We start from the raw sequence: 27,970 nt of genomic DNA, 5'->3' as shown, positions 1-27,970 counted from the left end.
GAATTAGGGTTTGTTAGAGATTAGGGTTAGTTTATTATAAATAGGGTGCTTTGTTATTCATTAGAGAACAAGTTAGCCACAATGTAGTCTCTTAGGGTTTTGTAGCCGTTTCGGCATTCTCAGTTTGTTTAATAATATTCTTATTATTTGTTAGTTTTATTTGTTGTGCACTCTGATATTCAAGTTGGAACCTTTAGGTTAACCGTTAGCTTGATCATAACTGTGTACATCCTGAACTCGTAGGTCGTTACAGCACGTTGTACATCTTTCGATATGAGTTAGGAGGAAGAACTTGAGGAATCCCCCAGAGAATTTCAGATCGCCCTATCAGTGGTAAAACATCAGTAGCGTCTTTCACGTAACTAGGAATTAAGTTCCACAAACTACAGAAAGTTGACTTTCGTATCTTTCCAATGATGTATAGTAAGAAATTCAGTTTGCTCTAAAGAGGTACAGTTTAATATGGGAAGTAGGCAGTGCTGCTGTGACGTGTTGGTTGAGTTGTCTTTCTGTTTAGTTGCTTTGTGTGCCAGGTTTGAGGCCATTCTTTCTTCGAATTTTTTTGGAAAAATAAGTGTTAGAAATGTCGGTACTATAAGATAGAGAATGCACAAGGTAAAGTAGAAAATGGACACCAAGAATTTATGTGGTTCGGCAATTTATGCCTACGTCCATGAAACAAGGATCAATCTTCACTATATGAAAAAGATGAGTACAACAAGAGTAGTTTTACCAAGCCAAAGACAAGGCTTGATGGATACAAGAAAGTATGACACACACTTTCTATCACTCTAAGCTTCACTCACAATGTGTAGTGGAACACTCTCACTCTCACTCTTGGAGTGGAACTCTAGCTTTGGACTTGATCATTTGCTACTCACACTTGGTTCTTAATTGGTTACTTCACTACAACATCACACCTATATTTATAGGTGAGGGTTTGGCATTCTACTAGTTTCTAGTGTATTCTTCAAACCTCTAGCATAGATAATTCTAGACTGGCCACAACATTGTAGCTTCTAGATCTTCCATTTACAACCAAGGAAGCTAGTACTCTCTAGCTTCTTCCATCAACTTAATAACATGCTAGAATTGTCTAGCATGCTCCAGCCACCTCACTTGCTTACTAGAATAATCTAGAACATTGATCATGGGCTGAACCATATACCAACAATCTCCCCCTCCATTCCATGAGGGAGGAATTCCGATCATGACTCCAAGTTACTTGGAGTCCATCCCAACAACCTTAATGCAGAATTCCAACTTTGATTTTGTGACTATCTTTGTCAACATGTCTGAAGAATTATTATCGGTATGAATCTTCTTCAGCTGTAGCAACTTGTTCTCGATAACATTTTTAATCCAGTGATAACGAATATCAATGTGCTTAGTGTGTGAATGATATGTAGTGTTCTTGCTCAAATCCAGAGCACTTTGACTATCACAATAAACGCCATAATCATTTTGCTTCAAACCCAACTCTTGGAGAAACCGCTTCAGCCACAAGAACTCCTTGCATGCTTCTGTAGCGGCTATGTATTTAGCCTCGGTTGTGGACAAAGAAACACACTTTTGCAACTTGGATTGCCAAGACACGGCTCCCTCTGCAAAAGTAAACAAGTACCCAGACGTAGATTTTCTACCATCCAGGTCACCTCCCATGTCAGCATCTGTAAATCCTTCCAAAATTGGTTTGGAACCGCCAAAGCACAAACACATCTTAGAAGTTCCCTTCAAATATCTGAGAATCCACTTAACAGCTTCCCAATGGTCCTTCCCTGGATTAGAGAGAAACCTGCTCACCACACCTACTGCATGAGCAATATCTGGCCGTGTGCACACCATTGCATACATGATACTTCCTACTGCTGAAGAATAGGGAACAATTGCCATTTTCTCCTTTTCTTCATATGTTTTTGGACACGACTATTTGCTCAACTTGATATGATTGGCTAAAGGTGAGCTTACCGATTTGGCTGCTTCCATGTTGAACTTTTCAAGCACCCGTTCAACATACTTTTCTTGTGACAGCCACAACTTCTTGGATTTTCTGTCACGAATTATCTCCATGCCCAAAATCTGCTTGGCTGGCCCTATGTCATTCATGTCAAAGGACTTAGATAACTTTTCTTTGAGCTTTTTCATCATAGAAGCATCTTGACCGACAATCAACATGTCATCAACATAAAACAATAAAATGATGAATTTACCTCCAAAAAATTGTTTGATATAGACACAAGAGTCAGCATGAGTTCTCTTGTACCCATTACTCACCATGAATGAGTTGAACTTCTTATTCCACTGTCTCGGAGCCTGCTTAAGACCATATAAGCTTTTCTTGAGCTTGCACACCAAAGTTTCTTTACCTTTGACTTCAAAGCCTTTAGGTTGCTCCATATATATCTCCTCTTCTAAGTTGCCGTGGAGAAATGCAGTTTTAACGTCTAACTACTCGAGCTTAAGATCCATGCTTGCTGCCACCGATGAGAAAATCTCATTAAAGTCAACTCCTTTCTTTTGACCAAAACCTTTGACAACTAAACGAGCCTTGTACATTGTCATGTTGTCATCCCTTTTCAATTTGAACACCCACTTCTTTTTCAATGCTTTTTTGCCCTTTAGAAGCTCCACTAGCTCATAGGTATCATTCTTTAATAAGGAATCCATCTCTGACTTCATTGCCTTCATCTATTTATCACTGTCGTTATGAGCTCTGGCATTCTCATAAGTTTCGAGCTTTCTATAATTAGTCAACATGATATACTCTAATGAAGAATACTTGGTAGACGGTCTTCGACTTCTGCTGGATTTTCTGACCTGATCTTCATTCTCTTGTGGAGTTGGAGGCTCCTTCTGATTGGGTTCTCCTTAAATCTGCTCTTCTTGACTAGGCTCCTTCTGATCAGCAATCTCATGGTCTGGCACATCTTGATCAGGCTCTCCCTGATTAGCATTATCTGGTTTTGTAGGCACTTCATTGGCAGCTGCTTCAGGGATGTCATTGTGACTTTCTTCATTTGAAGCTAATGGATCAACTCCTTTGACTGCGCCATCTGGTCGTGCCTCTTTATCCGAATCCCCAATTGTTTGATCTTCATAAAAGACCACGTCTCTACTTCGGATAAACTTCTTCTGGTATGGGTCCCATAATTTGTAACCAAAATCTTCATCGCCATAACCAAGAAAGATGCACGGTGTAGCTTTGTAGTCTAACTTCGTTCTCTGCTCTTTGGGCACATGCACAAAAGCTTTACAACCAAACACCTTCAGATGAGAGTAAGACACATCATTACCAATCCATACTCTCTCTGGAACATCAAGACTTAATGGTACTGATGGAGATCGGTTGATCAAATAGTAGGCTGTCTTTACAGCTTCACCCTAGAACTGCTTAGATAACTTTGCAGTCCTCAGCATACACCTGACTTTCTCCATGATGGTTCGGTTTATTCTTTCAGCAACACCGTTATGTTGTGGAGATCCAGGAACTGTCTTCTCATGACGTATGCCATATTTCACACAATACTCTCTAAACTGGTGAGATGTGTACTCGCCGCCGCTGTCGCTATGAAGACACTTGAGAGGTTTCCCAATTTCCCTCTCCACCATGGCTTGGAACTCCTGGAATGTCTGAAACACCTGATCTTTGGATTTCAACAAATACACCCAGACCCTTCGTGAAACATCATCAATATAAGTAACAAAATATTTATTTCTTCCAAGTGACTCGACTTCCATGGGACCACACACATCTGAATAAACAAGATCTAACAAATTTCCTTTCTTTGTAGATGGAACAGAAAAACTAATTTTTCTTTGTTTTCTGAATAAATAGTGCTCACAAGAGTTTAACGACATACCTTTGGCAAAGGGAATGTGAGACTTCTTTGCCAGAACTTGTAGGCCTTTTTTGCTCATGTGGCATAGCCTCTTATGCCACAAGTCTAGAGATGAGTCCTCCACAGCATTTAACTCACCTTTCAAAACATTAGCATTTGACCGGTACAATGTACAACAAAGTCGTGCTCTTGCTACCACCATTAAGCCTTTAGTAAGCTTCAATTTTCCTTCACCAATATGGTGATAATAACCTTGTCGATCAAGGGTACCGATGGATATCAGATTGAGACGTATATCAGGAATATGTCTCACATCTTTCAACATCATCTGGTAGCCGAGATTAGTTCTTAGGCAAATATCACCAATTCTAAGAATTTTGGAATAGCTTTCATTCCCCATCTTCACTATGCCAAAGTCACCTTCTTTGTATGTACTAAAGAACTCCCGTTTGGATGTAGCATGGAAGGAAACTCCATTGTCAAAGATCCATTCAATGTCTCTGTTAGAGTTGCCTATATGCAAACATTCACGAACAAACAATATTTCTGGTACATCACCACATATGACAGCGGTGGTATTGCCAGTATCATTTTTCTTTTGATTGTTTCCTTCCCTTTGCTCTATATTCCAAACTCGACAATTTTTCTTTATATGGTCTTCTTTGCCACAATGGTGGCATGCATCCCTGAACCTTGACTTGGATCGGCTAGGACTCCTGCCATGACCTCTAGGCCCTATACTCTTGCTTCTTCTGTGGTTCTCTGTGACAAATGCTTGGCTGCTATCTGTGCCTAAAGTCTTTCTCCTTGTTTCTTCATTGAGCAAGCTATTTTTAACATTATCAAGAGTAAGAACACCATTAGGAGTAGAGTTACTTACACTCACCATAAAGGTCTCCCAACTGTCTGGCAAAGATCCAAGTAGCAATAGCGCTTGCAGCTTGTCTTCAATCATCATTTTCATAATAGCCAATTGGTTGATGATATTTTGGAAATTGTTCAAGTGTTCTGCTACATTTAAACCATACTTGTACTTCACATTGATGAGCTATTTGATCAAGAAGGCTTTCTTGGTTGGGGACTTCTTCTCGAACAATGACTCAAGCTTCGTCCAAAACTCGTGGGCATTGGTTTCATTAGACACATGGTGAAAAACACTATCGTCCACCCATTGTCTAATTGTGCCAATAGCCTTACGATTCATCTTCTTCCACTCGGCATCGGACATGCTCTTGAGCTTAGCGGCATCTCCTTCAATTGGCTCATGCAGATCCTTGCAACAGAGAATGTCCTCCATCATTGGCTTCCATGTTACCCAATTGGAGTTGGTGAGTTTGATCATAGTGCCACTTCCTTCCATCTCGTAGTACGAGCCAACCGGGCTCTGATACCACTTGTTATGAATGTCAGTACTACAAGATAGAGAATGCACAAGGTAAAGTAGAAAATGGACACCAAGAATTTATGTGGTTCGGCAATTTATGCCTACGTCCACGAAACAAGGATCAATCTTCACTATATGAAAAAGATGAGTACAACAAGAGTAGTCTTACCAAGCCAAAGACAAGGCTTGATGGATACAAGAAAGTATGACACACATTTTCTATCACTCTAAGCTTCACTCACAATGTGTAGTGGAACACTCTCACTCTCACTCTTGGAGTGGAACTCTAGCTTTGGATTTGATCCTTTGTTACTCACACTTGGTTCTTAAGTGGTTACTTTACTACAACATCACACCCATATTTATAGGTGAGGGTTTGGCATTCTACTAGTTTCTAGTGTATTCTTCAAACCTCTAACATAGATAATTCTAGACTAGCCACAACATTGTAGCTTCTAGATCTTTCCATTTACAACCAAGGAAGCTAGTACTCTCTAGCTTCTTCCATCAACTTAATAACATGCTAGAATTGTCTAGCATGCTCTAGCCACCTCACTTGCTTACTAGAATAATCTAGAACATTGATCATGGGCTGGACCATATACCAACAATAAGAATATTGTAGCTCGACTTCTTATCTTTCCAAGCTTATATGTATGTCACTTGGAAAAATTTAGAAGTCCTTGAGATCTTCATTTTCCCACAGCTACACATTTCTGGCGGGAATGCATCTTTGACTATCTTCGTACATAAAAATAGAAAGATTGACTTTTGTACAAAATTCTAAAATTTGATACAATGATCTTGGGAGTCTCTGGTTTCGTCTCCAACAAGCTTTGTGTTGAAGTTCATCCGGGAAACCAATTTTTCGTTGAAAATGATTTAGGCATGGGGAATGAGTTTTAGGCACGATTACATTGCCTCCAGAGCTTTGCGTGAGGACTTGCCCAGTCAGAGTGTTGACAGACTCAAACTGAGTTGCATGTAGACTTTAGGTGAAAGCTCTACGAGTCGAACTTTGCGATATGGTGTTAGTCAACATGTAGCTAAATATGTCTTTGCTTTCCTAGCTAGAGAGTTCTTGTGAACCAAGTTTGTCTTGGGCGAATTTCCTTGGATACGTTTTTCTCCTTAGTCTTGGGGTCATCATCTATTTTTTATAAATCTTCGTGTTGCAGCATGATCGCTAAGCAGCGTTTATAGAACAATCATGGTTCATATATGAGTTAGGAACCTGATGGAACTTGAGATGAAATTCTGGAGTTAACCTTGATGTCTTTCCTAGGGATGACTCACCCCCAACGTACTTCTTCCCATGTTGAGATTTTGCCATGCTCGTCAAGAAGGTTGTATCGTTGTCAGAGTTATTGGCTCGGCTCCACCAAGATGGTGTTGGACTGAGTTAGTCAAACGCCACAAGATCTAAAAGAAAGAAAGGATGTGCAATCTGCACATATCCCCTTTCGCAAAACGATAACAAATAGTCAAATTGTGTTCCTTGTTTTATGGTAAAGTGGTTTAAACTTTTCAAATCAATGAGATACTAGAACAAAATACATAAAAGTATCAGATACCCTCCTTATTTGTGTTCCTTTGGAAAAATCTGGCCTTACGATAAAACTCTTTTTCACATCGTATGGAGTTGGGGGTTGTGATTCTTCAATTGATCATCAAGTAATTGTGTCATTGTTCTTATTTTTGTTTTCGCTCATGGGTATGATTTTTACTATTAAATCAACTCCGATTTGGTTCAAAAAGGTCTTATTTATTTATTTATTTTTAATTTTATATAGTTTAAGATGCCTCAACAAATCCCGAGAAGGAACCTTCCTCGAAATATGCCATCTTGGCCTTCAAAATTCCCAAAACGTCCAAAAACGTCAAATTGGAAAAGCTGTGCGCTGGGTCTTCTTTTCTTCGCCAAGTTTAAATGGCTTGGAATTAAATTCAGGAATTTTGATACAATCATCTTGAGACACTCATAAATCCACTACAATTAGAATTACTCCAAAATTCCTTCATTTGATTGCTTTTTACCCCAAGTAGATTCACATATTGATAGAGTGACTTATACGGGAAAATATAAATTCACTCTAAATGAAAGCACCAATTGTTAGAACCAAATTCAAACACATCCGCAGACGGAGGCGAGAACCAAATTGAAAATGCTCATGATCACCAACGAGGGGAGAATACGGTTGATCAGGGGGTGCGGTTGAATCCGGAAATGATTGCCTACATATCTCCAGGAAGGAGAATCAAACCACGGGTGTAGTTCTATGAAAGAATGGAGCAACCATCCTTGACGGATAGCCTATGGTCGGGCATTGGGAAATGATCGTATCCCGATAAATACCCAGGCTAGTCCAGAAATGACTAAGGCTGGTTCGAATCTGACTAGGGCTACTCCAAATCTAAGGCTGGCCTGAATCTGACTAGGGCTACTCCAAATCTAACTACGGCTACTCCGATTATGTGATATGGGCATTCTGGTATTTCTTGCCACCTAAGGTGCCACATGTCTCGGGCCTAGAAAATCATGGTCCCACACCATTCCTGCCAACATATGCCTAAAGCTTATGCTAACATATGTCGACAACGATAACTATTATTTTTAGAGACTTGTCGACGGTGGATGATATTGTGGAGTAATGTTGAAGATTGTCAAGGCTTGTCAACTAAGGTATTTCATCAAGCATATAGTGCACACAATAGAGTTGCCAGCAAGAAGAAAGAAAAGAAAGACAAATATGACATAAGAAAATAGAAGAAGTAGGAGGATAAAGTTGTAAATTAGTTTGCCTTAACTGTTTATAGAGGTTAAATACAATACACAAACAAATATACATGAGTTTTTTGAAGTTGTTGGGATAAAAAACAACCAATGACCTTATACTGGCTCCATCACTACGTATGCATCTAAAATATCAAATGCATTACTTTACATTAAAAATTTGTTTATTACAAAAAATTTTGTTTATTACACAAAATTTTGTTTATTCAAAAGCATAATAAAGCACATATTGAAACTAAATCATGCCAAAAAGAAAAAGAAAAAAACTCCAGTGCATGATTCACAGTGGAGGTAGCCACACTACAACAATAAGGCTTCTCACCCTGTGCACTCTATCCTAGGGGTGGTCAAATGGGTATAGGAACCGCGGGCGGGTCCAAAATTTCTAAACACAAAATGGAGCGGGGCGGTTGGGGTATACAGAATTAGCGGGGCGGGGCAGGGCGGATCCTAAAATATGAGGGAACGGACCCCCAGCCCGGCCTGTTTCTAGCATGGAAAAATAGGCCTCGATCTTATCTTATTTGGGTTTGAGCTCAAGGGCTCATCTCATTTCACTTAGAACCTAACTCTCTCCCAAAACCTTTCTCTACACAAGCCCCCAAAACCTAACTTGCTCCCACAGTCCTATCCCAGCTCCATCGCGGCCGAGCATGTGTGTTATACCTCGGATTGCAAGGCTCTTGGCCACGCGGATCAACATGACAACGCTCTGCTTGGTGCCTTCGATGGCAGCCTCGCAGGCCCACCGAAGCTCCTGGTTGTCTGCGCTCGATTTCGCCATTGCAGGTGGTGGTGGTGCTACACTTGGTGGATCTCAATCAGACTCTGGTGTAGTTTATGGTAAAATATATATATCTGGGTTTCTGGGTTTCTGAGTTTAGGGATTTAGGACTTTTGAATTAGGATTTTTGAAATTTCTGGGTTACTGAATTTAGGGATATAATTTCAAAATTTAATGGATTTATTTGGTTTTGGTTTTTATTTTAGTTTAGCTTTGGAAAATCATGCTGTTTGCAAAAGGATTTAATTAGTATTTTCTGCATCTTGGCATGGATTTCTATTCATTTTCAGAACTACAATGACACATCTATTTTGATGTATTACCGCCATTTGCAAAAGGATTTTTTTGCGGTATATGATTAACTTTGAGGTTGCGAGATGGTTTCCATTGCTAAAGTAAATAGTTTGTTACTGTGAATTAGCATTTAAATAGCAAATTGATTGTGTGAGTTTTGTTGGAGATGTGAAGATGATGTGAAGAGGAGAATGAAAAAAAGACAATGGCAGGGGCAGTATGCCCAAAACCGAAAAAAAGAAAAGAAAAGGTAATTGGACCCGTGGGCCCGTCCCAAACCAGCCCGTTTGAAATGGGCCGGTAGGTTTGGTTCCCACACTCAAAATTTCTCTACCTGGTCCTGCCCGCCCCGTTACCTATTGAAACGGGTAGGATCCGGTTCCTCCAAATTTGGGCCCGGCCCAGTGCCCAGCCACACTCTATCCTCCTCGCACCAACCCTCTGAATTCCGGAACCGCCCGCAGGAATTTCGTAATGAAGGTTTTGAATGGCGAAATTATGGCGTGGTAATTCGAAACCGCAGGGCCGACATCAGTGACGATTGTATGAAGTGTTAAAACAGAAACGTTTGTTCTCCATCTGTAGATGTGTTTGCCAAAATCATACCAATGGCTCCTGCATCTTTCCCCACCTGTCCTTCCTGCACTCTGGGACTAATACCACTGTCACAAATCATAATATTCCCGGCAACAACGCTGCAATCCAAAGTTCTTTCCAAACACGAGGAGTTGGGATCAGAACAATCTATGGGGACATCTGTATTAAAATAGATAAAAAAATTAAGTTCGTTTAAAAAAATTAATATGATAAATTGCTTAAAATTGTAGTTTATATAAATTGAAGAATGCTATGACATCTCTATCGTTTTAAAAAATTAATATGATAAATTGCTTAAAATTTTAGTTTATATAAATTGAAGAACGCTATGACATCTCTATTGGTGATATGGTGATATGGTGATATGGCATCCCGCCCAACTAGAAAGAGTGTAGAAGGCACTCGCGTGTTTTGCTACATCATTTTGCTGATATGACATCCCTATTGGTTCAAATCTTTGAAAAATAAATTGAAAATTTTATCTTAGTGCAGAACAAAAATAACTTGAGAAAAAGATTGAAAAGGAACAAAAAGATTAACACTTTGTTTGGATGAGAAAATTTAAGATTATTAAGGAATTTTAAAATTAATGAAATTAAAATGACGAAATTTTATTTTTTAGGATTTGTGCTTATTTGATTAACCTAAAAGAATAATAGAATTTAAATACATAATTTGTATTTTTAAACTTTCATTTATAGAAATTGGAAATGACACATATTTAGATAAAATTTAAATTTGGAAATTAGAGGTTTCGAATTCCAAATTCTCTTCCCACGCGAACATTCTAAATTTATTTATTTATGAATTCAAACAAAGAAATTGATATATATTAATTTATAAATTCTGATATTTGTTAAAATTCTAAATTTAATTCTTTCATACAATGTAAAAGAAACGGCTTATTAAATTCTAAGTTTATGGATACGAAGAAACGGCCCTTTTAGCCCGGTCTAGTTGCAGTAGCTCTCTCAGACAAGCAAAATTGACAAGACGGCGACGAAGGGGGTAAAAGGCAAAAGAGAGAGAAGGAATGGGTTGGATCGGTGAGAGCGTAGACTCCATCAAATCCCTGCAGATTCGGCAGGTCCTCACTCAGGCCGTCAGTCTCGGTTCGTCAACCCTTAAAACCCCCCCCATCTCTCTCGTTTTAGCGTTTTCTCGTTCTAGGTCTTATGATTCGGAATTCATACTTCCTATTATCTGTTTGGGTGATGAGAAAATGTGGGTGGCAATCAAATTGCGATGTTTCCAATGTTTACCTCTGATTTGTTTTGTCTTCTGGGGTTTAGGAGAGTAAAGCTTGACACTTTACTGAGATTATTCATAATTAAATGGTATGTCTTAATAATCACTGTTGGGAATGAATTATTTTTGGGTTTATTGATTACTTAATGCCAATTATTGTGGTTTCTTCAATTTTGTTTTTAATTTATGTTTTCAAGTTCTTATGACTCAGTAGTTTATATCTGATAGTCTCACTCTGTTATTAGAGTTGGATTTTGGAAGAATGATCAGTTGGATTTTGTGATTTCTGTTTCAGGTATGATTGTCACATCTGCGCTTATAATATGGAAGGCGTTAATGTGTGTTACCGGCAGTGAGTCTCCTGTTGTTGTTGTTTTGTCTGGAAGTATGGAACCTGGTTTCAAGAGGGTGAGATAGTATAATGCTTGAATGTTTCAATGGTTTGGTACCAAATAATATTTTGATCACCGGTAGTTGTATATCTGGATTCATCTTATTTTATGGTATCCATATTTGAGGAAGCGAATTTTATGGTATCCATTTTTGAGGAAGCGATCGGTGATACTCCTCTTTGTTGTCCCTGGATTCATCGTTGCAGCAATGTGGTTTATCATTTTATATCTATGTTACTTAAGTTACTTGTGCTGCTTAACCAATGGTACTAACTCATATGCTTTGCAGGGGGACATTTTGTTTTTGCACATGAGTAAAGAACCCATTCGTGCAGGAGAAATTGTTGTTTTTAATATTGATGTAAGTTCCTTTTGTTGATTTTGTTTTAACTTGGCGTTACTCTGTTTTATTGTAATTACAGCTTTTTATGCCCACTTAGTATCAGGCTTGCTTGAATATTCATTCTGATTTCTTTCCTTGTTATATTTGATTCATCGGCATATCAATTTTTTACTTAATTTATTGTGGGGGTGCAATAATGATAGATATTATACTAGTAAGGCTCTATTTCATGGTGACTTTCGATATTGTTCTGCCTCATCTGTTTATGAATGACGATGACAACACTCACTTCCTCTTCTTTCAAATAAAACAAGAAAATCCATCATCTGGCATGTAAACCATCTGCAGCTTGTTTTCCAGTTTTGTTAGCATGTACTCAACCTTAGTTTTTGAACTTTGCTTATGCAACCAGAAATTTTAGCATGTAAAAACTGAAATAGCAGTTATGGATCTCTGAGGACCCATGAGCCTCTTAAGTATTTGTGTAAGGGGCAGACAATTTTCAGTTTTGGTCATGGAGGAGCTTGCCAGGATGGCTTGGTAAGCAAGCAACCAGTTATGTACACAAATTTTGGAATTTCTTCTTTCAAACAATTTTGATCCCAATCTTTTAACTATGAATATGTCAGTGCTAGTTTTTGTATCTTTTCTCTTTGATATTGATTAAGCATGTGTGTTATCAATAAACCTAAGATAGAAAATAATGGAGTGTCTCTATCTATTTAATGGTTTTGTTTTCTCCTTTTTCAAGAAGCAAATACTAATATGCTCTACTTTCCTGTGTATGTTTTATCCAGGGCCGTGAAATTCCAATTGTCCATCGTGTCATTAAGGTAAATAATACACTTTTTGACATTGCTAAATCATGTTGACTTTTGGCTTTTGAAATAAAAGGTGTCGTACTTTTCAGTTTCGTGAATGGAATAATGAATTTGGCAGAAAATATACAACTCTATATCTCAAGGAAACATGTTGTACGATCAAAAGCATCAATATTAACTCAAAGAGCGGACTTTTTGTTTACTGCATTATGTTTAAATGATAGCCATAGTATCAGTCTTTCATGGCATACACCTTGGACCTAATTAGGTTAAGTTGAGATTTCTGCAAAAGGACCAGATGTACATGCACACCAGATGTAGAGTTAGTCTATTAGATGGTTCCCAGATTGACCCCACTTGCTTTTTCCCACAATCAGTTGATTATAACCATCTGCGGTCCAGTAAACAGTGTTGATCAATGATTTTGCAGGTTCATGAACGAAAAGATACTGGAGAAGTTGATGTCCTAACAAAAGGTGCCAATTTCTTGAATAGATGTAAATACTTGTTACGTGTGATATAATCCTTGAAAGTCTTGATAATTAAAACTCTTTAAAGATGTATCACAAACTATTCATATTTTTTTCTTTTACCTCAGTACTTCTGCTAACTCCGCCTATGTCTTACATGGCCGGTCCCAAGCCCGGATAAAGGAGGAGGGGGAGGGCGTCAGGTAGTCGACAGCCGGCACTCCATGATCACGTCGAATCCTTATGAAAATGAATCCAGAACAAAATCACGCTAAAGCTAGGGCGTCACCCGTAAGTGGCGCGCTGTGTGGCCCGAGCACAGTGATAAGTGAGCAAGGGTCGCTGTATCTCCATCGGCACCCGGATGCAGTGTTAAATGAGCAAGGGGGCCATAGAAACTTCTTTTCGAACGACTCCACTCAAAGTTGTTTGGGAGCATATGCTCCTATCAACTTTACCCGGGACACACAAAAGAAGTACTTTGATCCACGGGGGAGGGTGAAGAAGCTAGGACAGAAGGGTAGAGTTCAAGAGAGCAAAATGCGTTTAGGAACGTGGAATATAGGAACCTTAACGGGAAAATCTATGGAAGTAGTGGAAGTTATGGTGAGGAGAAGGATAAATATTATGTGCCTACAAGAAACTAAGTGGGTTGGTAGTAAGGCAAAGGATCTAGAAAACTCAGGGTTTAAACTTTGGTATTCGGGCACAAATAGAACGAGAAACGGTGTTGGCATCATCGTGGACAAGACCTTGGTACAAGATGTTGTAGATGTCAAGAGGGTAGGAGATAGAATCATGGCAATCAAGATTGTAATAGGACAAGAACTTATCAATGTGATTAGTGCGTACGCACCTCAAGTAGGGTTGGATACGAGTTCGAAGGAGAAATTTTGGGAAGATCTTGGAGACTTGGTGCAAGGAATTGCTCAGACGGAGAAGTTATTTATAGGAGGAGATTTAAATGGACACGTGGGCAGGGAGACAGGCAACTATGGAGGTTTTCATGGTGGCCATGGTTTTGGGGAGAGAAACGAGGATGGGGAAGCTATCTTGGATTTTGCAATGGCATATGATCTCTTCTTAGCCAACACCTTCTTTAAGAAGAGAGAAGAACATGTGATCACCTACAAGAGTGGGTCGTCAAAAACACAAATAGATTTTCTTCTAATGAGGAAAGGGGATCGTATAACTTGTAAGGATTGCAAAGTTATACCAGGAGAGAGCGTGGCTAATCAACATCGCTTGTTGGTGATGGATGTACATATCAAAAGAGTAAGACAAAAGAACAAGACTTGGAAGTGCCCAAGGACTAGATGGTGGAATCTAAAAGAAGAAAAACAAGTCATTTTCAAAGAGAAGGTAATCACCCAATGTGTGTGGGATAGAGAGGGGGAAGCTAGCCAAATGTGGGATTCCATGGCTAGTTGTATCCGAAAAGTAGCAAAAGAGGTATTAGGAGAGTCCAAGGGCTTTGCCCCACACCAAAAGGAATCTTGGTGGTGGAATGAGGAGGTACAAACAAAGGTGAAGGCTAAGAAGGAATGTTGTAAAGCCTTATACAAGGAGAGGACCGATGAAAATGGTGAAAGGTATAGAAAAGCGAAGCAAGAGGCGAAGAAAGCTGTCAGAGAAGCTAAGTTAGCGGCTTACGACGATATGTATAAACGACTAGATACCAAAGAAGGAGAGTTGGATATCTATAAACTATCTAGAGCAAGGGAAAAGAAGACAAGGGACCTAAACCAAGTGAGGTGCATCAAGGATGAGGATGGAAAGGTTCTTGCTACAGAGAACGCGGTTAAAGACAGATGGAGAGGTTATTTTCATAATCTTTTCAATGAAGGACATGAAATGAGTGCTTCTTTAGGGGAGTTGAGTAACTCAGAAGAGTGTAGAAACTACTCTTTTTATCGTCGAATCCGGAAGGAAGAAGTGGTTGTAGCTTTGAAGAAGATGAAGCATAAAAAAGCAATAGGCCCAGACGATATACCAATCGAAGTGTGGAAACTTTTGGGAGAGACAGGTATAACATGGCTCACTGACCTTTTCAATAGGATTTTGAAAACGAAGAAGATGCCAAATGAGTGGCGAACGAGCACTTTGGTGCCTATCTACAAGAATAAGGGCGACGTACAAAATTGCATGAACTATAGGGGTATTAAGCTAATGAGTCATACAATGAAGCTCTGGGAGAGAGTCATTGAGCATAGATTGAGGCAAGAGACACGGGTTTCGGACAACCAATTCGGGTTCATGCCAGGGCGCTCAACCATGGAGGCAATCTATCTCTTACGAAGATTGATGGAAAGATATAGAGATGGGAAAAAGGATTTACACATGGTCTTTATAGATTTGGAAAAAGCGTATGATAGGGTCCCAAGAGACATTCTTTGGAGGATTTTAGAGAAGAAAGGAGTACGAGTAGCATATATCCAAGCTATAAAGGATATGTATGAAGGAGCAAAGACTGCCGTAAGAACTCATGAAGGACAAACCGAAAGCTTTCCCATAACTGTAGGATTACATCAAGGCTCATCCTTAAGTCCTTACCTTTTTGCGTTGGTAATGGATGAGTTAACAAGACATATTCAAGATGATATTCCTTGGTGTATGCTTTTCGCAGACGATATAGTGTTGATAGATGAAACTCAGGAAGGGGTAAATGCAAAGCTTAACCTTTGGAGAGAAGTGTTGGAATCTAAAGGTCTTCGCCTAAGCCGATCAAAGACAGAATATATGGAGTGCAAGTTCAGTGCAAATGGAGGCCAAAACGAGTTAGGGGTGAGAATCGGAGATCAAGAAATACCAAAGAGCGACCGTTTTCGTTACCTAGGATCTATCTTGCAAAAGAACGGAGAATTAGATGGAGATCTCAACCATAGAATACAAGCTGGATGGATGAAGTGGAAGAGTGCATCCGGCGTGTTATGTGACCGCCGTATGCCACTGAAGCTTAAGGGAAAATTTTATAGGACGGCAATAAGGCCGGCGATGCTGTATGGCACAGAATGTTGGGCGGTGAAACATCAACACGTACACAAAATGGGTGTAGCGGAGATGAGGATGCTTCGTTGGATGTGTGGGCACACAAGAAAGGATAAGATTAGGAATGAGGATATCCGGGGTAAAGTAGGAGTAGCCGAAATTGAAGGAAAGATGAGAGAAAATCGGTTACGGTGGTTTGGACATGTGCAAAGAAGGCCTACTGACGCTCCGATTAGAAGATGCGACGATGGGACAGAGGTTCAGGGCCGAAGGGGTAGAGGAAGACCTAGGAAAACTTTGGAAGAGTCTCTAAGAAAAGACTTAGAGTACTTGGATCTAACGAAGGACATGACACAGGATCGAGCACAATGGCGTTCTAAGATTCATATAGCCGATCCCACTCAGTGACTTGGATTTTCCAAGTCTCCAACCGAGAAGTTTTCCTCACTCGGAAAATTAAGGGAACACTACCCCAACCTACATGCTCCACTCAGAAAGCTTCAACATACAAGCTTCAACAAAAGAAAATTCAAAGAACTTAGCGAAGAAGGCTTTGGTGTATTTAACACAATACGTTGAAATGAAGGAAAGCTTATTTATTGATATCCCCGATAAGCTACAAATATGTACATATACATGAGTCAAAATAAACACACAAGAGGGAGCCTTCACAAAGGTTGCTTAGGAGAAGTCTCAGCAGTCGGTAGAGCCCCAGAAAGAGAAGGCACCGGAGGGGGATCATTTGGAGCCTCAGTACTGGACAGAACCCTAGAAGGAGGAGGCATCAGAGGTTGATCATTTGGAGCTTCATTACGCGGTACAGCCCCAGAAGACGAAGGCAATAAATGCCTTTGGAACAAACCTACAAATCTCTGATGATCAAGTAAAACCTGACCATCAGTTTCCTTCATCTGGTCAAGCTTCCTCTTCATGTTTGTAGCATAGTCATGTGCGAGCCGGTGCAACTGTTTATTCTCATGCTTGAGCCCTCTAATCTCCTGTTTGAGACTCATCACTTCAGCCGCCAATGATTCAACTTGGCGGGTTCGAGCAAATAGGCGTTGGGCCATATTAGACACAGAACCTGCACACTGAACACTGAGAGCCAGCGAATCCTTAACAGCTAACTCATCAGACCGTTTGGAAAGTAGTCTGTTATCTTTGGGAGTGAGAAGGTTCCTGGCCACCACCGCAGCGGTCATATCATTCTTCATCACGGAATCCCCAACGGTAAGAGGACCAGTAGGGGAGACGAAGGATGGGCGCCATATGTTGTCTGGAGAAGGCGGGGCTGCCTCTTCAACAAGGTTCAAGTCAAAACGACGGTCGGAGGGGCCAGACATTTTCAAAGGTGTTGAAGAGAGAAGAGGTCGGACAAATCAAGATCTTAGAAGTGCAAGAATGAAGCTTCTACTGGTGGAGATTCAAGTGTGCTTTGGAACTTAATGTCAGCCCTTATAAAAATCTGCACTCGACGGAGCTTCAGAAATCGAAGAGGCGCCTGCTCAGAAATCGAAGAGGCGTTTGCTTTCTCAAAAGCTGGGCTGCTTAGAGATCACGAGGGTTGATCTCAGAAATCTAAGAGGCGTTTGCTTTCTCAAAAGTTGGGCTGCTCAAAGACCACGAAGGCTGGTCTCAGAAATTGAAGAGGCGCTCGCTTTCTCAAAAGCTGGGCTCCCCAGAGACCACGAGGGCCGATCTCAGAAATCGAAGAGGCACCTACTTTTCCAGCCTTGTCAGCACCTGTCACGCGCACACTCAGCTTTGCGGAAATTATGGGCATTCTGTCGAAGACTTCTGGGGAAGTAGAAAACACATGAATCTTACTGTTCAATCACCCACTTCCCACACGCAACAATAGCTCATGGGTACCACAGAAAACTTTGCCAAAGTTCTCTGCTAAAGTCGAGCACGTGAAGCTTGCAGCTCCCACTACATCGCTCTGACCAAGAAGGGTAAAAGAATAGCAAAGAAACAGCACTAACAAAGTTTAGACCCATAAATTTTGAAGGTCTAGCTACCATATTATTACCCACAAGGGTAAAGGAACAGTACCACTGCTGGATAATTGGACAGTCCCTGTGTGTCAACCTCTGTGCTTCGTGGCAAGGTAGACTAGCAAACATGCCCAACCTTTACTCACATTCGAGAAAACACTCCCAATAAGATTGCTTGCTCCAAAATCGAAGAGGCACCGTCCTCCGAATCTCGAGAGCCAGACTCCCAACATGACTACTTTCTTAAAAATCGAAGAGAGGGTAAAGGAACAGTACCATTGCTGGATAATTGGAAAGTTCCTGTGTGTCAACCTCTGTGCTTTGTGGCAAGGTAGACTAGCAAACATGCCCAACCTTTACTCACATTCGAGAAAACACTCCCAACAAGATTGCTTGCTCCAAAATCGAAGAGGCACCGCCCTCCGAATCTCGAGAGCCAGACTCCCAACATGATTACTTTCTAAAAAATCGAAGAGACACTGCTCCCCGAATCTTCGAGAGCCAGACCCCCAGCGTGACTGCTTTCTCAAAAATCGATGAGGCATCGTTCTTCGAATCAATCGAAGAGGCGCTCGCTTTCTCAAAAGCTGGGCTGCTCAGAGACCACGAGGGCCGATCTCAGAAATCGAAGAGGCACCTACTTTTCTAGCCTTGTCAGCACCTGTCACACGCACACTCAGCTTTGCAGAAATTATGGGCATTCTGTCGAAGACTTCTGGTGAAGTAGAAAGCACATGAATCTTACTGTTCAATCACCCACTTCCCACACGCAACAATAGCTCATGGGTACCACAGATAACTTTGCCAAAGTTCTCTGCCAAAGTTGAGCACGTGAAGCTTGCAGCTCCCACTACATCGCTCTGACCAAGAAAGGTAAAAGAATAGCAAAGAAACAACACTAACAAAGTTTAGACACATAAATTTTGAAGGTCTAGCTACCATATTATTACCCACAAGGGTAAAGGAACAGTACCACTGCTGGATAATTGGAAACTCCCTGTGTGTCAACCTCTGTGCTTCGTGGCAAGGTAGACTAGCAAACATGCCCAACCTTTACTCACATTCGAGAAAACACTCCCAACAAGATTGCTTGCTCCAAAATCGAAGAGGCACCGTCCTCCGAATCTCGAGAGCCAGACTCCCAACATGACTACTTTCTCAAAATCGAAGAGAGGGTAAAGGAACAGTACCATTGCTGGATAATTGGAAAGTCCCTGTGTATCAACCTTTGTGCTTCGTGGCAAGGTAGACTAGCAAACATGCCCAACCTTTACTCACATTCGAGACAACACTCCCAACAAGATTACTTGCTCCAAAATCGAAGAGGCACCGCCCTCCGAATCTCGAGAGCCAGACTCCCAACATGATTACTTCCTCAAAAATCGAAGAGACACTGCTCTCCGAATCTCGAGAGCCAGACCCCCAGCATGATTGCTTTCTCAAAAATCGAAGAGGCATCGTTCTCCGAATCTCGAGAGCCAGATACCACAGACCACTTTTTCAAAGTGCTCTGACAGAGTTAAAACATGTGAAACTGACAGCTCCCACTACCGTGCTATGACCAAGCAGGGTAAAGGAATAGCATTACTACTTGTTAGGGAGACTCCTATATATGTCAACCTCCATCCCCAACGGACAGGCAGACCTGCAAAAATGCTCAACCCTTCATCATATCTGAGAGGGCACTCCCAACGAAGCCTTTCGAAATATTCAGCTTTCTTTCCCCCCGATAATACCTCTGCAAACAAGCTATACTAGAGCAAGAATATCTCATATCATCAGGGTTAAAAGCAAGAGTATCCCATATCATGCTTTTTCCCTGTCTTTTCCTTTGGCCTTGTTTTTACCTGCAAGACAAGGAGAAAGAGAGCAATCAGTCAGCACTTGGAATCAAGCTTCCAGCCAAGAACTGACTGCCTGGAACCCCTTACCTGATTACTTACCTGGCATTGCTCTCGAGTACTCATCTTCAACATCTTATGTTTCCAGGGAAGATTCTGCATCTGCTTGAGGAACAGATAGGGCAAGTGCGAAGGATACAAGGAAGCATGTGGAGACAAGCGTAACAGCACACGTGCCGATACATCCATTACTCTGTCAAAAGCAAAAGTATCCCATATCAGCAGGGTGGAACGTACTCTAGATTTGATGGACTTGTTTTGACCCTCAAATTCTTCAGTCGGCCTTATACTCTGGAGGAAACCAGAAAACCCTCCAGCTCAGTTCAAGAATAAGCCTGTGGAAAGTTACTTCTTCAAAAGCAAAAGTATCTCATATCATCTCTTCTCATTTTTCTTCTCTTTATCCTTCATGCTGCTGCAAGATGGGGAGAAGGTGAACAATCAGTCGGAGCTCTGATTGCTTACCTTGTCTGTCACCTCTTTCAGCAGACCCCCTAGCTCGGCGACTTGGGGGACTCCTACTACATGGTTTGTATCGCGCTTGACCAAGCCTGAAACTACAAGTAAGCTTCAAGTGAAATTGATACATTACCTTGTGCATCTCCACCAGTTAAAGATACCACCCCTGGATGGAGGAAGAGTACTTCCAGAGAAGATGCCACATCTACCTATGAGACAGATAAGGCAAGTCAAGACGACTCCACACTCCGATACTTAGAAGTTTCGTGATTACGAGATCATTCTCCCACAATATTTCTTAATGTCATTTGTACTAAATCATTCACTTGTACTCACTAAAGGAGAGCTTGAACCTATGTACTTGTGTAAACCCTTCACAATTAATAAGAACTCTTCTATTCCGTGGACGTAGCCAATATGGGTGAACCACGTACATCTTGTGTTTGCTTTCCTATCTCTATCCATTTATATACTTATCCACACTAATGACCGGAGCAATCTAGCGAAGATCACAAAAAGCGACCGTTTTCGCTACCTAGGATCTATCTTGCAAGAGAACGGAGAATTAGATGGAGATCTCAACCATAGAATACGAGCTGGATGGATGAAGTGTTAGAATGCATCCGGCGTGTTGTGTGACCGTCGTAGGCCACTGAAGCTCAAGGGAAAATTTTATAGGACGGCAATAAGGCCAGCGATGTTGTATGGCACAGAATGTTGGGCGGTGAAGCATCAACACGTACACAAAATGGGTGTAGCGGAGATGAGGATGCTTCGTGGGATGTGTGGGCACACGAGAAAGGATAAGATTGGGAATGAGGATATCCGAGGTAAAGTAGGAGTAGCCGAAATTGTAGGAAAGATGAGAGAAAATCGGCTCCGGTGATTTGGACATGTGCAAAGAAGGCCGAATGACGCTCCGGTTCGAAGATGTGACTACGGGACAGAGGTTCAGGGCCGAAGGGGTAGAGGAAGACCTAGGAAAACTTTGGAAGAGACTCTAAGAAAAGACTTAGAGTACTTGGATCTAACGGAGGACATGACACAAAACCGAGCGCAATGGCGTTCTAGGATTCATATAGCCGACCCCACTTAGTGGGAAAAGGCTTTGTTGTTGTTGTTGTTGTTGTGTACCTCAGTACTTCTGCTGTTTCAAACATGCTGTCTGATTTATGTTTTGCTACACGCCTTTTTCACTCAAATGTTCACCCCTTATCTATCTGTTGTTTCCTCAGGAGATAACAATTATGGGGACGACAGGCTTCTTTATGCTCACGGTCAGCTGTGGCTACAACGGCATCAGATCATGGGCAGAGCTGTAGGGTAAGAACTCTACCATTGCCTCATTTTTTTTGTTTCCCATTAACAAAAAGAGTTATTGCCTCTGTTCTATGGAACATGGGTAAACTATCATATTTTGTTGCTGGATCGGTATTTGAAGTGATAGTCTTGAAGCTTAATTGCTTCGTTCACTGTATTCATAACGAAGCCACCCAAAGTGATTAGTGAAACGAATTAAGCCATACCTAATTGACTAATTCTGTCGTCTTTATTCTTACCCTTTTTTCCCTCGTCTTCTTAAAAAGAAAATAGAAGTCAAGTGATTACCATTTTCATGTTGTTATCGCACTTTGCTCAGTCTGTTATCATTTTCAGGTTTTTACCTTATGTTGGGTGGGTGACAATTATCATGACTGAAAAGCCTATTATTAAGGTTTGTTTCTCCTCCGAAAATGTTATTATTAAACGTGCAGACACAAATGATTTTAGTCAAATCACAAATTAAACGCTTCTGTTTCTTTTGTTCAGTATATTCTAATTGGCGCGTTGGGGTTGCTTGTTATAACATCAAAGGACTAAATGAAGCAAAATCCCGGGGTGGTCGATCTTCAAAAGAACCGTTCGTCGCTGCCAGAAGCTCTGATCCTCCCCTCGAATCTGCTAAAGTTCTTAACCGTATAAGACACTTTTACATGATATATTGCAGCAGAATAGTTGGTTAATGTTATTAACTTCCATTTGAATTTTCTCCTTTGCTAAACTAAAATTTGGCTTTAAGTAAAATTTCGGTAACATTTTAGCACCATCAAGTGATGTAACTAATCCACAATGTTTACAAGTCCACCATCCGTTTACGTTATAACACATGAATTTGTATGTTCCAATTTTCCAATGCCACATTGAAAGTATTTTAAAACATGTACTTGACTATCGAGTATCCAGTTGCCCTCCTACCTAAAATAGGTACCACCAATCTCATTAAATATTTTATTTTGAAAATGGATTTTCGCACTCTTTTGTTTCATCTGGACGTCCATGTGTTATTTCTATCACTGATCTCCTCACATGATGTTTTGTTTATGTAACGAGGATTTGTAATTATGGATGAACACGTCATCGAGAAATCGAGATCAATGAGTGATCAATAAGATGGATGGACAATGCTTTTACCAACAACATTCTTCCCATCTATGAACAATTTATATTTTTGAAGGATTCATGTCATAATATTTCTTTGAATGCAAGCGTGATTCCACATTAATCAACACTAAAAATTGAGAAAGAGAGTTTGAATCTGAAATGTAATAGGTTAAAAAGAAAGATTCTAACCATTAGGCATATCGGCTTCTTACAAGTCTTGTCACGATGTCAGATATAGGGAAATTATTTTTCTTATTTTTCTATTTTTCTCATTTTTCTTTGTTCCCAATAATAATTTTAATTTAGCTGTCCCAGCAACCAATCACCAAAAATGTGCTTGAGCAGTCCACGCTCCCTTACCATGGACCCGCACGCTGTACCATCACAGTGCACAAGCACAACACAAAGAAAACCCAACCTATAGAAAAACCTAAACCCCCACAGAGAATCCCAGCCAACTCTAATCACTTAACCAAATAACGTCCCCCTCAGATCCCCAATGCTAAAACCTCCTCCCTCTCTCACTCTCTAACCTTCTGGTAATTTAATTTGATTAGAGAGGATATACGATTCATTGATGGTGTTTGCGTTTCTGGGTTTTTGCTTTTGCACGCGGGCATTGAAGCTCCTTTCAGGTGGGTGCCTAAACCCTTCAATTTCAGCAAATGGGTGTGTTCCAGTTTCTGAAAATTTGAACAATATATGATAAAGTCTGTGATTTCTGGTTCTTTTGGGCGTTTGTATTTCTGGGTTCCTCAATTTTTAAAGTGGGTTTTCGATATTTATTCGTAATGGTTTGTGTAGAATGCCGATGTTGATGGATGGATGTGCATTAATATTGGGAAACTCCTGAAACATGCTCTCTCTGCGAACCAGTCGCAGATTCTGTAATGCCGCCATTGCCATAACCTCGAATGATTGCCCTGCAGCTGCGTCCAATCGCGTTTTGAATACGAAACCATTAGAAGAGCCTGCCCTGGTTAAGCTTAAAGCTGAGAGAGACCCGGAAAAGCTGTTTCATTTGTTTAAGGCCAACGCGCACAATAGGCTTGTCATTGAGAACCGGTTTGCATTTGACGACATGGTGTCTCGACTTGCTGGAGCTCACCGGTTTGATTACATTGAACATTTGCTTGAGCATCAGAAGAGCCTTCCCCAAGGTCGGCGAGAAGGGTTTATAATGAGGATTATAACATTGTATGGTAAGGCTGGGATGACTAAACATGCTATTGATACTTTTTGTGATATGCATTTATATGGTTGTTCTAGGACTGTTAAATCTTTCAACGCTGCACTCAAGGTTCTGACTCAAACCCGTGATTTAGGAGCCCTAGAGGCATTTTTGAGTGAGATTCCGGAGAAGTTTGACATTGAACTGGATATATATTCGGTCAATATTGTCATAAAGGCTTTTTGCGAAATGGGTATTTTGGTTAAAGCATATCAGATCATGGTACAGATGGAGAAGTTGGGGATAAAGCCAGACGTCATTACATACACAACACTGATGTCAGCATTTTATAAGGACAACCGGTGGGAAATTGGTAATGGTTTGTGGAATCTTATGATATTGAAGGGCTGTTTGCCTAATCTTGCGACTTTCAATGTTAGAATCCAGTATCTGGTATATAGGAGACGAGCCTGGGAAGCGAATAGATTGATGGGTTTGATGCAGAATATTGAGATAACACCCGATGAGGTTACATATAATTTGGTCATCAAAGGTTTTTGTCAGGCGGGGTATCTTGAAATGGCCAAAAGGGTGTATTCTGCTCTACATGGAAAGGGATACAAGCCCAATGTCAAAATATATCAGACCATGATTCATTATCTTTGTAAAGGAGGAGATTTTGATTTGGCATATACTATGTGTAAAGATTGCATGCAAAAGAATTGGTTTCCGAATGTGGATACCATTCGTACATTGCTTGAAGGCCTAAAGAAGGCAAACCAGCTTGGTAAGGCTAAGGCAATCATGATGTTAGTTCGAAAAAGGGCGCCTCCATTTTCTACGAAACAATTGGGTGTTTTGCAAACCATACTGACCAAGAGTTGAAATAAGATGGTGGACGGGAAAACTGAAAAGTGGTTGATTATGTAACTGGACAGCTCAACAAGAGCTAGTATTCTTTTCACCTACTCATTTGTGAATCTGCGGAGCAATTGACACGATTTTTTTAATCATATGAAAGTGACATCCTGGTTCTTCAATGTTCAATAATTTGTATTACCACCTCAGTTGAATGGAGCTTTGAATGGACTGCTGTCACCCAAAATTGTTGTAAGTTCATTATGCAATGGCTCTCCTCTAATGCTGTAGTTAGCCCTTTTTGCCTACTGTTGGGTAATTAGCGTCTATGATTTTGATTGTTTGTTCAATGCTTTCAGATTTGATGGTGAAGAACAGAATGGTCAGGGAAAATGGCAAAGTCATCCCCATTAGATGTCATAAAATGCTTGTATGGGTAATTTAAAATATTTAATTTTGATGAAACAAGTATTTTAATAATTAATTTTACATATATTATCAGATGCTGTTGATTATATTAAGGCCTATAACTTATGCAGCTTCTGAGTAACACATAAGGATATAAGATTTGCCATAGGATAATTTATTTAGTTAGGTGCTCAACCATTACAAACCGAGCGCAGTGGCGTTCTAGGATTCAGATAGCCGACCCCACTTAGTGGATAAGGCTTTGTTGTTGTTGTTTAGGTGCTCAACCATTAGTTGATCTTAACTCGAAGCTTTGGTGGTTTTGAACTACTAACATCTGGGAAATTGTAAGTGTTGTTCTTATGTCCCAAACTTGCCACGTCTTCTTGACCATTTTCTCAAGCTCTTAATGAACCACAAGATTAGAAACATACAGGGTTTATATTACACTGCAGAATGCACAAGAAAAAAAAATCTTTTGATGACTAACATAGTACATGCTGAATGGATGGAAGGTAAAACGAAAATTTATCTGATGTGGCCGGGGAGTGGCTTGAGAATACCCTAAATTTGGAAGATAGATAATAGGATATGCTATTCACACACTAATGAAAAAATGCTGGCTCAAATGTTGCTTACCCACTTGTGTATATCTGCATGCTGATTTTATTGTTGTGTATGTTTACTTGATATATATCTGCATATCCTTCTTAGCACGTCGACGCATGGTTTTCATACAGTGTGAGTTCGCCTTACAGCTAGTATTTGCCTTTACGTGTTTTATATTTCTTGGACTGGTAGTGTTTGCCTTAACTTGAGTACAACGTGTTTGATACACAGATATTTCTCTAAGCCCTGTTCGTAGTGTGTATATTTCTCTAACCCCTTTAAAAAATTAACACAAATGCGAAGGAAAACCTTTTTCTCTTCCCTCCCCCTGCTATAGAAGGCCATTTCCATGTTTGGGTCTGGCACCGAGACATCACCCCAGAACATTTAAATATCAATTGAAATTCCAAACTTTGTGTTGAGAAAGCTTTTACTATGGTGCACATTGTATATTGTGGATTAGCTGGACATGAAAGCGTCAAAATCTTTTTATAAAAAGGAGTCGATAGGAAATAACTCACATGGCTAATTGGCTAGACTTTTCTTGTACATGAATTCCGATTTGTTACTATCATTTTATTCTCTCCCAAAATATAATCAAATTATGTATTTGCTATGATTTTATTACAGAAAATCCAATCATCTGCCACTCTGCCTCTCGAGGTGCATAACAGTTTCTTCGGGTAAGGTTAATAAATCTAATGTACAGGTTTTCATTTTTGTTTTTGATTTGATGGTGAGTGTACATGTACATATGCTTTCGTTTGTTGTGTGTATGTCTATGATTGAGTGGATCATTTGATTGAGAATTGGTGATACATGTGCAACAGTTAGCGAAATGATTGGTAGATGAGTTTTTTGGGAGATTATATTCACACACCCCAAATTATTTCTCCCACACCTTTTTAATTTTTTAATATTTTTCTATTTAGTGTGTACAAAATAGTAAAAAATTAAAAGCGTGAGAGAAGTAATTTGGGATGTGTAAATATAATCTCTCTTTTTCATATTCTGGGTAGAGTGGATTATGTATCTGATTAAAATCATGGCATTAGGCAACAAGGGGGAACAGAGCCCAGCAGGCAGGGCGTCGATTCATTACACTTGATTCGGTGCATTCCGGGGAAAAGAAATAGAAGTTGAAAGTCTGAAGAGGAGGAGGTGTTGCTGCATCATGAGCTGGATCTTGTCCTTCCGAAGTTATTACGCTTGTATGCTTGGCATGAAATCGTAGATCTCTCTTCAACTCCTGGAATTTGAGTGTCAGAGAAGATGAGAAGATTGTTTGATTGCTCTAAAGTTATCACACTGAATTCTCACCAAGTGTTCTGCCTATCCAAAATTTACCATTTATATCTCTGTCTGTTCGGTTTGGGGAATAAATTCTTTGAGAATGTTGGCTTGTTTGGAATTTCATAACTCATAAGCATTATGGTCTAGTAGTATTGATCTTCACTTGTAAGTGAGAGGTTTTAGGTTCGATTCTCGCAAATGCAAATGCGAACCAAATTATTATGGCTAACCCATTGGGAGACTTAATCCACTTTAATATCCTTAATTTAAATAATATCATATGTTTAAAAAAAATGTTGGAAGTTTTTATTAAAAAACCAAGTGCTTCTTAAAAAAGCATACTGAAGTTCTTGAAGAATCAGTACTCAGAACTGCTTGAAGAAGCATCTAAGATCTATGTCCATATGCTAAACGTAGTTGTGTTTTTTAGTTGTCGGAAACCGATTGGGTGTGGACTTCCATCCCATATTGCAAGCTGCATGGAAGGAATTGTCCAGTTAAAACATAGCACGTGTTTTATAAACACGTGTCATTTTTTTAACTTAGACAATACTTGGACAAAAGAATTCGGAAGTTAAAGGTTTGCCAATGAGATGTATTCTCGGTTAGGCGACCCTGAACATGTGTATCCAACCGCTCAATAGGCTGCTAGTACACACTCTTCACATAGATTCACTTACAAGCATGCTACATATTATTAACAGCTATGCAAGTGCGGATGGTTGATATGCTTGTCGAAGACTCAATATTTGGTATTCGACCATGCTACTGGCGTGACAAATGAACTTCATTTGAGATACAAATGTCGTGTTAAAAATAATTTATATAAAATAAAATCATCATGACATGTTAATCCAATAATACAATATTCTTTAGAAAAAACACTTTCACGTAACATT

General features: G+C 40.1%; 2 protein-coding genes across 6 annotated transcripts; both read left to right on the top strand.

The window, feature by feature from the left end:
* Nucleotides 1-10,575: 10,575 nt before the first annotated feature.
* On the top strand, nt 10,576-22,510 carry LOC103437246 (uncharacterized). Of its 2 annotated transcripts, none has more exons than XM_008375717.4 (8): nt 10,576-10,804; nt 11,236-11,348; nt 11,622-11,693; nt 12,473-12,508; nt 12,927-12,972; nt 21,547-21,634; nt 21,968-22,025; nt 22,121-22,510. In XM_008375717.4, the coding sequence occupies exons 1-8, from the start codon at nt 10,726-10,728 to the stop codon at nt 22,169-22,171; spliced, it is 543 nt and encodes a 180-aa protein (XP_008373939.1). In that variant the 5' UTR covers nt 10,576-10,725; the 3' UTR covers nt 22,172-22,510. The 2 variants fall into 2 exon arrangements, with proteins under 2 accessions (XP_008373939.1, XP_008373940.1); XM_008375718.4 differs by having other exon boundaries at nt 10,666-11,029.
* A 606-nt stretch (nt 22,511-23,116) lies between these two features.
* LOC103437245 (pentatricopeptide repeat-containing protein At1g80150, mitochondrial) lies at nt 23,117-27,172 on the top strand. Of its 4 annotated transcripts, none has more exons than XM_017332629.3 (5): nt 23,117-23,367; nt 23,537-25,013; nt 25,121-25,191; nt 26,409-26,461; nt 26,834-27,172. In XM_017332629.3, the coding sequence occupies exon 2, from the start codon at nt 23,589-23,591 to the stop codon at nt 24,786-24,788; it is 1,200 nt and encodes a 399-aa protein (XP_017188118.1). In that variant the 5' UTR covers nt 23,117-23,367; nt 23,537-23,588; the 3' UTR covers nt 24,789-25,013; nt 25,121-25,191; nt 26,409-26,461; nt 26,834-27,172. The 4 variants fall into 4 exon arrangements, with proteins under 4 accessions (XP_017188118.1, XP_070673280.1, XP_070673281.1 ...); XM_070817179.1 differs by having other exon boundaries at nt 25,121-25,197; XM_017332630.3 differs by having other exon boundaries at nt 23,169-23,401.
* The last annotated feature ends 798 nt before the right edge of the window (nt 27,173-27,970 follow it).

The sequence above is a fragment of the Malus domestica genome, chromosome 17 (genome assembly GCF_042453785.1).
Source record: "Malus domestica chromosome 17, GDT2T_hap1".
In the NCBI taxonomy this organism is placed as follows: domain Eukaryota; kingdom Viridiplantae; phylum Streptophyta; class Magnoliopsida; order Rosales; family Rosaceae; genus Malus; species Malus domestica.
Note: the sequence above shows the minus strand (reverse complement) of the source record. Positions and strands in the feature narration are given on the sequence as shown.

What these genes read in the sequence shown, in the direction of transcription:
- LOC103437246 (XM_008375717.4), top strand. Translation starts at nt 10,726, where the DNA reads ATGGGTTGGATCGGTGAGAGCGTAGACTCCATCAAATCCCTGCAGATT. An exon ending in TTGTCCATCGTGTCATTAAG is followed by an intron (nt 12,509 to 12,926) that starts GTAAATAATACA and finishes ATGATTTTGCAG; the next exon opens with GTTCATGAACGAAAAGATAC. An exon ending in ATCATGGGCAGAGCTGTAGG is followed by an intron (nt 21,635 to 21,967) that starts GTAAGAACTCTA and finishes TATCATTTTCAG; the next exon opens with GTTTTTACCTTATGTTGGGT.
- LOC103437245 (XM_017332629.3), top strand. Translation starts at nt 23,589, where the DNA reads ATGCTCTCTCTGCGAACCAGTCGCAGATTCTGTAATGCCGCCATTGCC.